Source organism: Cyprinodon variegatus, unplaced genomic scaffold (genome assembly GCF_000732505.1).
Source record: "Cyprinodon variegatus isolate N-32 unplaced genomic scaffold, C_variegatus-1.0 Scaffold109, whole genome shotgun sequence".
Taxonomy (NCBI): Eukaryota; Metazoa; Chordata; class Actinopteri; order Cyprinodontiformes; family Cyprinodontidae; genus Cyprinodon; species Cyprinodon variegatus.
The window spans coordinates 220,784-231,811 of record NW_015150562.1 but is presented as its reverse complement, the minus strand read 5'-3'; the positions used below and the strand labels follow the sequence as shown (position 1 = coordinate 231,811).

General features: G+C 36.5%; 1 protein-coding gene across 1 annotated transcript; it reads left to right on the top strand.

Annotated features, from left to right (window-relative positions):
* Positions 1–1,016: 1,016 nt before the first annotated feature.
* Positions 1,017–10,129, top strand: nmt1 (N-myristoyltransferase 1). Its single transcript, XM_015374860.1, has 12 exons — positions 1,017–1,147; positions 3,726–3,825; positions 4,004–4,148; positions 4,259–4,377; positions 5,466–5,557; positions 5,644–5,760; positions 5,846–6,016; positions 6,106–6,214; positions 6,296–6,466; positions 6,545–6,709; positions 6,800–6,937; positions 8,738–10,129. Exons 1-12 carry the CDS (start codon positions 1,044–1,046, stop codon positions 8,756–8,758), a joined length of 1,452 nt encoding a protein of 483 aa, XP_015230346.1. The 5' UTR covers positions 1,017–1,043; the 3' UTR covers positions 8,759–10,129.
* Positions 10,130–11,028: the final 899 nt, after the last annotated feature.

The following is an 11,028-nucleotide window of genomic DNA, read 5'->3' as shown; positions in this document are numbered from 1 at the left end:
ATATATATATATATATATATACCGGTATATATATATATATATATATATATATATATGTACCGGTATATGTATATATATGTATATGTATATGTGTGTGTGTGTATGTGGGAAATAACACCAAAATACCTACACTGTAGGAGCCCACTCTGCAATTAAGAATTGAGACAGACGAATTCAAAGGATGGATTGTTTTTATGTTGGTTTTGTGTTGATAATAAGGAGGCACTTCATTCTTTTAGATAGAAGATGGCTTGAAATCTTGTTTATCAACATCCCTAAAGACTATTTCCTGGTTGTTCCTGAAATATGCATAAAGCGACATTTAAAAAAATATTCTAACTAAATCCCAAAAAGGTTTTCCTGCTGGTTAGTCTTCTTTTATCATTATTAAACACTGCCTATATGTCCTCCAAATGGTCCTTACATTTTGTGGTTCCCCATATGTTCTCAAACTGATTTACAATTTACAAAACATTTAGGGATTTTTGATCTAGTTTTTACTAATGTTTGCCATAACATTCAGGGTACTTTTTATAAAACACTTTATTGAAAAGATTCACATAACTTTTTTTTTTTTTTTACTTTTTTACATTACAGAAATATTTCATATAGGTCCTTCTCAGCTGGTTTTCAAAACTATGCATGCTGAATAAAACTTTAGGGAATGTTTTGTATCGTTTCTCCAATAGATTTCATTTGAGGGTTCCTTAAACGAATTACACTGTGTTACCTTCAGTGACTTTTGTGTTAACTTTAGAGAGCATTCCTTGTAGGTTCTCAAAATGGATTTTTGTCGTAGACTTTGTGAATTTGTGGGTGTGCGTTCCTTCTTATTCTCTATAAATGATCTGAAATGTATAGCCTTCGAGTAAAGTTCTCTCAAAGCTGCAGTTAATACATATATCAAACTGTTGTTTACAGCAAACATTTTGACACGAGGACAATGGGCGACATTAAACGCGTCCCCGTCGCTGAGCCAATAGGATCAAAGCTTGTTTAAAGGCGTCCAGCGCACGCCGCGGATCCTCACTTCCTGGTCAAAGATGGCGGATGAGAATGAGACAGCACCGATCCCGGAGAAAGAAGATGTAGAGGACCACGGACACTGTAGCGACTGTGAAAATGAAGAGCACCATTTGGACGACGGGTAATGAGGCGTCTTTTTTTCAAATAGGGGCAGTTTGTTGGTTATACTGCATTACTTTACATCGAAACGAATGCTAACCGAAGCTTTAGCGAGAAGGCAAGGCAACTGTCGTTCGTTAAAGCCCAGCCTACTTGCTCTCTCCCTATTGGCTAAAAGCGGTGTCTGCGTGTTAACCCTGCAACGTGATTGGTTAATGGTAGACTCCCTTTGGCAACGTAGGCTGGATTTAGCGTCGAATATGCCTACAGCAAGTCGTTGGGGAGGGGGTGGTCGAAGAATGATCAAAGCAAGAAATCACATACTTTCATTTGCAGTGTGTAGATTAAATATATATTTTATATTTCATTTTACAAGCTTGTTGCGCGTCGCCACTGGCAGGTGCTGATGGATTTGCTACAGTTGACAGATTTTAGTTAGCTGATCATGCTAACAAAGCTGTCAAACCCTTTTTGTCCGAACGTGAATACAAAATCAAAACTGAAAGGAACAGATGCATTTAGATGATAGGGTACCTCTGATTTTCTCCTGTTACCAGTATGTGTTTTTAGCTTTCATTTTAGCCCGTTATGCCTATATGTTCCATAAGCAGCCAAACTCAAAGCTAATGGGGAAAATTGGCTTTAATGAAAATCTGACTTGGCTTGGTGTTTCCCTATCTGTTTACTAAGCAAAGAACCACAGTACAGGGTTCAATATCATTTCCCTTTTGGGATTAACCTCAATTCACTTGTGACCCCTCCTATGTCATGGCTACTATAAGGTCATTGATTCCAAAATGCAGAATCAATTTCTTTTAAAATTACTTTTTGATCCACAAGGACATAGTTATTATATCACTTAAGTGTGGTCACTTGACTGCCTCCACTCAACTCCAGTGAAAGTGATGACCCTGTTTATTCCAGTGCATCAAATGTGGTCCTCCTCCACCCAACACACAAACAATGAATGGTTCTAGTTGCTATCCTCTCCTCTACTGAAATGGAAGCATGGAGAACAGACTATTGAATTTTTGTTGTTCAATGTCCCTTTCACTCACTGACCTCCTATGCATCCTTTACATGGATTGTGGACATGCTTGGATGCCATTTATTTCTTGTTCAGGGATCATGTGATTCACCATCTGCATGGGGGTGGGGGTGGGGGGGTTGTAAATGCAACCCCAGAGCCTGGCCTCTGTCCTATCTTGGACACTACAGAGATAATCCTCTGTAAGTACCCAGTCATTCTCAGGATGCATCGGAGTAGATGTGTGTTTCCTTAAGCTTGAGATGACTGGATAAAAATTTTAATAAAAGTCCATCCCGTTGTGACTTTATTTGTTCTAGTTTAGCTAATGGATTAGTTCGCTGCTTCCTCTCCTCATTTAAGGCTACACTTGGCACTATGCTTGGGTGCAATCTGCTTTTTCAACCTGACCAATAGGAAGGAATAACACAGATAGAAATTAAGTAAATACTGTGTAGATATAGATTTTAACTTTAATATTAATTGTAATGATAATAAAATTGTTTATTCTTTCCCATATTCCAAATTTTCTCTGCTCAGACATTAAAGCAACATTTAAGCATGAGCCTGTCTAGTGAATAATTGTAGTCACTGTAAATTTTTTAGTTGTGGTCATGCAGGCTATGCGTAGTAATTTTATTAAAGAAAATATGTGTAGGCACATGTTTATATGTACGGAAATTATTTTATTTGCTCACTTAATGGACTTTGGAGTATTAAGACCTTATAAAGTAGAAATCAGGAAGATTGCTAATGGTAAGATCTAGATTGACTCATGCATGTTTGTTTGTTTTGTTTTTTTTCCCCTAAGGTGGTTATGATAATTTTGAAATAGAAAAAATTATCCCCACTATGTGCTGGTGATTTATTAATTATTCATTTTAGTGGCGATATTTGAAAACGATTATGCATTTTTCTTACATATACAAATGTAAGAATGACACAGGGATAACAAACATTACACAAGTTTTAATTCAGAAAAAACAGAAACCTTTATTGAAATACCAAAGAAAACTTTAACAACGCATTGCAAAGGAATGCAGCAGCAATGCATGTGTTTCATGTGATTTGTAGCCATGACAGCTGAACACACTAATAAGTCGGATAACGGATGCCTGTATCTGATGATGCAAGTTTATAATTATAATGATAATAATAATAATAATAAAACGACCAGCCGGCAGATGTATTGGTCTGTCTTCAAAGAACTGTAGGAAGAAAAAGCATTATAATTAAATTGGTTTCACTTTTTCATGCATAATAACTTGATTATACATAAGATACATACCTTTTTATACATATTTTTTGTGTTAAATTTGTGATTTTACTAGTTCATCAGAAATGCATTTATAAATTTTTTACTAAAGGTAGATATGCTTTTGTATAAAAAAAAAAAAAAAAAAAAGTATTGAGACTGAGAAACTTTTTTAGGACAAATCTATTTGTGAACTAATTGGGGAAAAACTGAACTTTACACAAACCAAAATGAGGATGTCTCTACAATGCATTCAATGAAAGTGTATCATTAGAACAAGGCTTTCTAAGGCAAAATAAATGTTTTCATGTTTTTCAGTGACCGGGCTGATGACACTGGTGCCAAGAAGAAGAAAAAGAAACAAAAAAAGAAGAAAAAATCTGGTGCCACAGAGGCAGCTCAGGATCCTCTTGCTAAGGCATGAAATAATTTATCTCAGAATTAAAGATCTAAAGTATGGCTTTAAAAATAAAAGCTGTAGTGGAATAGCTTTTCTGAACTGTTACCCATGAAGTTAATCTAATTCACAAGGAGAATCTTTTATAATTGTCTTGTTTCTTTTCATTTTAAATGAAGTCTTTTAACTGTCTAAACAGGTAAATTCACTGCCAGCTGATAAGCTACAGGAGATCCAGAAGGCCATTGAACTGTTTTCTGTCGGCCAAGGTCCGGCCAAAACCATGGAGGAGGCCAGTCGGAGGAGTTATCAGTTTTGGGACACACAACCTGTGCCCAAACTTGGTATATATATATATCACTGTCATTTTTTTATCTCCTCCCATAAAACACAGAGTTTTTTGTGCTGTACTACATGTTTGTGCTTCATGTCGACATTTTTTTTTTATTTTCAGGAGAGACTGTTACGTCGCATGGATCCATCGAACCTGATAAAGACCACATCAGAGAAGAGCCATACAGCCTCCCTCAGGGCTTCAGCTGGGACACTCTCGACTTGGGGAACCCTGCTGTGGTAAGATGGAGTAGAATCAGCACACAGTTGCATCAAAAATCTTTTGGTTAAAACATTTTTTTTCTCTCTATTCCAGTTTGTTACCCACTGTAACCTAGGACGGTAATGCTGCTTACTTTGAAAGGCAGGCTTGAGCATTTTAAAGTCACACAAAGTTTAAGATTCAAGTTTCTAGGAACATGCTTGTTTGCAAAGTAATTCACATCAATCACCCTTTTCACGTTTTATGCTGTTGCAACTACTAACAGTGGTATTTTCACAGGATGGGTTATAGATTAATAACTCCCCTGGTCTTCATGATGCTGTTGCTTATTTTCTCTAATAAATCACTGAGATCTTCTCAAATTAGGTTTAAAAAATTTATTGAATTATATGCTGTGGAATCTGACTAATTAAGGGAACTTCGACTAATTGGTTGCACTGGGTTTAAATTAGTGAAAACCATATAAGTGGCTGACTTTCTAGATTTTAACTCATTAATAAGGCCAAAACTGTTATTTTCTCACAACTTTATAATAATGCTTAATTTGGCCAGTCACTTAAAGTTCCAATAAAGCATATTGAAGTGTTCGGCTGTAATTTGACTAAAAGTTTAACTTGATTAAGGCTTCAATGCTGATGCAATAGAATAGTAAAATAGATTAAATTTGCTCCTGATTATTTTGTGCATAATTTTAGATATTTTTATTCTCAATGTGGGAAGCTGCTCTTAAATTTATAGATAGAAGTTTATAAATTATCAGTAATTAAGCTCTTACCCTTGATGTTTTGTTTTCAGCATAAAGGAGCTGATTTTTCACCAAAAGCACCAGAATTTCTTCTAAGTAGAGCAGTGCTTCATTCTGCCAGGAACATCTTCCTCAGTTCAAGTTTGTTGGGTTAAAAAACAACAAGCATCAAATTTAAAGAGCTAGAAATTGTTAGCAATGTGAACGCGTTTTTCCACAAAAATAAGTTTAATTTTTTATTTTAAACAAACCAACTGGTTTTCTTATTACTATGAGAGATATAAATTCTGTTTTCACATGTGAAAACAGAACTGGTCTGACCATTACTGTTGTTTAAGTTACATTTTCATTGTCTTTCAGCTTAAGGAGCTCTACACTCTCCTGAATGAGAACTATGTAGAAGACGATGACAACATGTTTAGATTTGACTACTCTCCTGAGTTCTTGCTCTGGTATTTGTGAAAGCTTCCTAAATTCTTTTTGATTAACATTTCAAATTATTTCCTGTGTAAATTTTTAACACCTGGTTCTTGTTTAGGGCTCTGCGACCTCCAGGTTGGCTGCCTCAGTGGCATTGTGGGGTTCGAGTGAACTCCAATCAGAAGCTGGTCGGGTTTATCAGCGCCATTCCAGCCACCATTCGCATCTATGACGTGTAAGTTAACCCGCTTTTATTGTTTCCCACCTAACTGAATATATGCTGCTATCTCCTAATACAGAGCATTATGTTTCTGATTTAGAGAAAAGAAAATGGTAGAGATCAATTTCTTGTGCGTCCACAAGAAGCTGCGAGCCAAACGGGTCGCCCCAGTTCTGATCCGAGAGATCACCAGACGGGTCAACCTTCAGGGCATCTTCCAGGCGGTTTACACTGCCGGCGTGGTACTGCCCAAGCCTGTGGGAACGTGCAGGTTTGTATGGCAGATGATGATTCGTTCCTTTTTAACCCGTCTTCATGCCTTGAATAGCAAATAGTTTAATCTACTTCTCTTACCAACAGGTACTGGCATCGCTCTCTGAACCCACGGAAACTAATCGAAGTGAAGTTCTCCCATCTGAGCAGGAACATGACTATGCAGCGCACCATGAAGTTGTACCGTTTGCCTGAGGTTGTAAACTTTAAGATGGATACGGATTTGGACACAGATCATCTCTTATCATGTTTTTAACCTTCTTTTATTTCTCTTCAGTCACCAAAGACTTCTGGTCTGCGACCAATGACCAAGAAGGATGTGCCAGTGGTGCATCGCCTCCTCCGAGAGTACCTTAGCCAGTTCAGCCTGGTTCCTGCCATGAACGAAGAGGAGGTGGAACACTGGTTGCTCCCACAGGAGAACATTATTGACACATATGTGGTAGAGGTAATGAATATTTCAAGTTGGCTGTGTTTGCATTAATAATTTGCATCGCATTTTCCTGATGATGTTATCGTCCAATAGAACAATGGCAAAGTGACAGATTTCCTGAGTTTCTACACACTGCCTTCCACCATAATGAATCACCCAGTACATCGCAGTCTTAAAGCAGCGTACTCCTTCTACAATGTCCACACCACCACACCACTGCTGGACCTGATGTCTGACGCCCTCATTCTGGCCAAATCGGTTTGTTTACTTAATTTAAAAGAAAAGGAAAAAACAAAAACAAACATGAGCTGCTTGTGATACATGTCTTTCTGCTTTGTGCCGTTACAGAAAGGCTTCGATGTCTTTAATGCACTGGATCTAATGGAAAACAAGACTTTTTTAGAGAAGCTGAAGTTCGGCATTGGAGATGGGAATCTACAGTATTATCTGTACAATTGGAAGTGTCCCAGCATGGGGGCAGAAAAGGTACATTTCATAAAATAATTGTGTTAAAGTTTCCTGAAAGATTTTTAAAAATGTTTGTTCTTTTAAGAAGAGGCTTAGGCTACGATCACATAGCAGCCTGAAGTGACCCAAATCCGATTTTTTTTTTTTTTTTTTTTGCCCATATCCGACCTATATCTAAACTTTTCATGACAGTCTGAACAACACAGATCCATATTTTCCAAATTGATTCAGGCCACTTGGCTACGTGGTCCTGAATCCGTAATGAAAGTGATGTTTTCAAATGCGAACTGTGTGTGAACGGTCACGTCGCCTTCATCTGAACTGAACATTTTTGATACCCAACAGAGGTCACTATTCTGCATCTTGCTATGCAGAAATAGGAAGAAAAACAACTATGGTGGACGATAATGCAGAGGGCATTCTTTATTTGAGTTGAGTTTTTAAGGTTGAAAAAGATCTCTAGATGCACTCAAGTACTACCATCCACGTTTACTTCTGTAAACAGAGAGCACACTTGCTTGTGATGTCATTGCGTCCTCTACTGTGCACGCAGGACACTTGCGTTATATGAATGCAGTTCACACAGGAGATCACATACAAGTCATATAAATAAGGAAATGTGAACTGCAACGCAAGAAATCGGATTTCCCAAAATAAATTGGAGTTTAACATTAAGGCCTGCGTTTTGAATGTAGCCTTAGTGTCTTTTTTTGTGATTAGGTCTAGATAGCATATGACGGCCAACCAGCACCACCAAACAGCAACCTGAGTCCACTTTGACATCTTGCCCTATTTGATGCTGGTGTGTAAAAGATTTCCTTATTTGTCAAACACGGGCCAAAGTATGACTACACATGATGCTCAACATTCCTCATTTTAGGTTCTGCTTGTAAGAGTTGTCATAAAATACAACTTGTTTCTCGTAATTTTAGGACTTTATTCTCGTAATATTACGACATTATTCTCGTAATTTTATGATTATTCTCGTTGTGACTTTTTTTCTGGTAATATTACAAATTTCTTCTCATAATTTTATGACTTTCTTCTCACAATAATATTAGTTAATTCTCATAATGTTACATCTTTATTCTCGAAATCTTATGACTGTTCTCTGAATTTTACGTCTTTATTATCGTAATTTTATGACTTTATTCTCGAAATGGAAGAAAAAAAAAAATCTCTAGCCTGGGCCTAATACTATAATAGTGTCCTCAGGTCAGTTTTGTTCTTCTTTGGTGGTAAAAAAAAATACAACTGCTTAATATGGCAAGTTTTTCATTTTTCTTTTTCATAATGAAGCACATTTTACCATCTCAGAATTTCTTGAAGGCTTAATTCATTACATCATATGCTTAATTATAGGCTTAATTATAAGGTAAAAATTGTTACTCCACTGAACTTGGAAAAGGAAGCTACGCTTAGTTATTTCTGTCCCTAAATAAGCTTGAATTGTTCTAAATTAGGTACATTTAGAGAAGCAGTTCACTTGGGTGGTTCGTGTACCGAGACACTGCTACCAAACTCGGTTACATGTCCAGTTTACCCGATAACTACCTATTCTCCACACATAACTGAACCAGTACAGACTCTTTGACTCTTCAAAGCATCATAAAATAAATAATAGGACTTGTTAAAAATAAATAAACGAAACAGTTTTTAAAGAGACTGCTAAGAAATGTCACCTCTTTTGGTATATGTACTTCGCTATGGTGGCTTTTAGCCATTTATTTTTTTTCCTCAATTTCTCCTGGAGGTTTCCCACTTTTCTCTTTAATCTTAAAACTGGTTCAGCTAACAGCTCCATTGCTTCTTTCCTAGGTTGGTTTGGTTCTGCAGTGACATCCATTTGCACCACAAGAGCGTGTCAACAACGGGCCTGAAGACCGCACCATGGACTGATGACATCTTGCTTTCGGGAAAAAATGAAATCCACCACCCATTTTTAGTTTCTGACCTTTTGAACTTTGACCTGCACAACTGCTGCCAGGTGTACAGGGGCTGGGAGAGCCTTCAGGTCCCCCCCACCCCTCGCTCGACCATATGGACAATAAGCCATTGTAGTTTTCATTGCAAACAACTATATTTCCTCTGAAAGCTGTCTGAAATAGCACCACAGCACACACCCACACAACTGAATTCACTCACTCCTGGCCATCTGTTTTCAAAGCTTCAACATGTATATAATAAGACTGACATGACTGCGGTTAATACCCTATTACACATGCAGAGTAGAATCTTTTTGATTTTATCCTTAAATATTGGAAGTGCTAAAATAAAATGCAAATCTAAGTTTTAAAATAGAAAAAAAAATCAAAATGGGTGAAGGGTTTTAAAGAGGAAGCTGAAAAAGATTATATGAAAACCAAAAACAGACTTAAGATAAGGGCTTCTAGCTAGTTTTTTTTTTTTCTTTTCATGCTTGACCCTTTCTTTTTAGCTCTGTTCCATTAAGGTTGCTCTACAAATTAAACAGAGTTGGTGTTCATCTTTTTTCAAGCTCCCCTCATTTGTCAGATTTTTTTGTGACCATCCTTTTGGGATTATTTAACCAAGGAAACCTAGAAATGCAGACCGATCATGCATCTGGTTAGCAGGAAGAAGGGGCGGGGGGGTGCAACTCCACACACATTTATCAGCAGGGATGACATATTTTAATTTAAATGTGCACCCGGTTGAATAATGTTACCCCTTGGTTTCCCACAGCATCCTGTGAATATGTTTTCTAAAAATTAATGGCTTTTTAGGGCAAGATCAGGATATTTAATCCTCTTATTCAGCCCAGGATCCAGGTAACTGTCGTGGAAAGTTGAAAAGTATTGTCTAAAGAATTATTGAAATGTAAACCAACATGGAGCTGTCAGAAAGTTTCCAGACATGTGCCTGTGTTCCAGTCTGCACTGATACTCATGCCAGTTAACTTCATGCGAAAGACCAGGACAAGACCACACACTAACATTACCCCCACAGCATGAAATATTTCAACATATCCTACATATTGACTACTTGGCTGCTGTCAAATTGGGTGAGGTTTTATGTGAATGATGGAGTCACAATTTGTAGAGGTGCTGGGTGGATGACATTGCCTCTAATAAAGTGTTTCTTATGTAAATCGTGGTTTTTGTTTGCGAAAACAAAGGTCCTAAAATTTGATCTTGTGAAAATGCAAAGTTTTTGTGTTTTGCTTTAATCAGATAATAAATGAGTTTAGTAATTGGTGTAGATTTATAACAAATCTAATCATTTTTCTTTTTTTTTCTTTTTTTGTTAGTCCTTACTTAGTAGAAAAACATCCTCAAATTAATCACTTTTTCTTAAGCTTCATGACAGTCTTGGGAATTATTAGAATGATATATACTAAGCAATAGCATCTAAAAATACATTTATATTCTGTTGATTAATATTTTATACGCAGAGCCTTTCCTTAGATTATGTGTCCCAGCATAGGATCAGATTATAACCACTGACAATGTTAACAAGCATAGGTGAGATTCGCGTCTATTTCCATCAATCGGAGCAAAGCTAATTCCCATTTGAACAATCGAGTTTGCAAAAGATATAAATGTAATTAACAGCACAGTGTTCTCAGTAGCAATAGGTGAAAATATGAAGTCATGATCCAAAAACCACCATTAACTCTATGATAGCCAAAGATTCATTTGCTACTCTTACAAATCTAATCAAAGATATATTTTTCCAGATATCTTATAGAAATACCATAAAGGCTCAAAGTGGTATAGACACTCTTTGTATCGCTAAATAGATACATTTATACCAGAAAGGAGGAAGTGAAACATGCAGGTTCATCTCAGGAAATTATTAAATAGATATGTATATAATTTTTTGTAAATAATTTATTGAGCCACATAACCCATTTCACACCTGGTATTTGTATTTAAGCTATTAAAGGATTGTTAAAGAAAATTGAAAGGCCTAGAATTACACAATGGAAATATTTTTTATCCCTTGGATATGCTTTAGTGGACCTTCAAATTTCAAGCCAAAACGTAAAAAAGTTGTTTTTTATAACTGCTACAGATAGAATTTTTGGAATTGTTTATTTTTTTGTTGGCTATATAGCTTCAGGTTTTTAAAAAATATATATTTTAAGT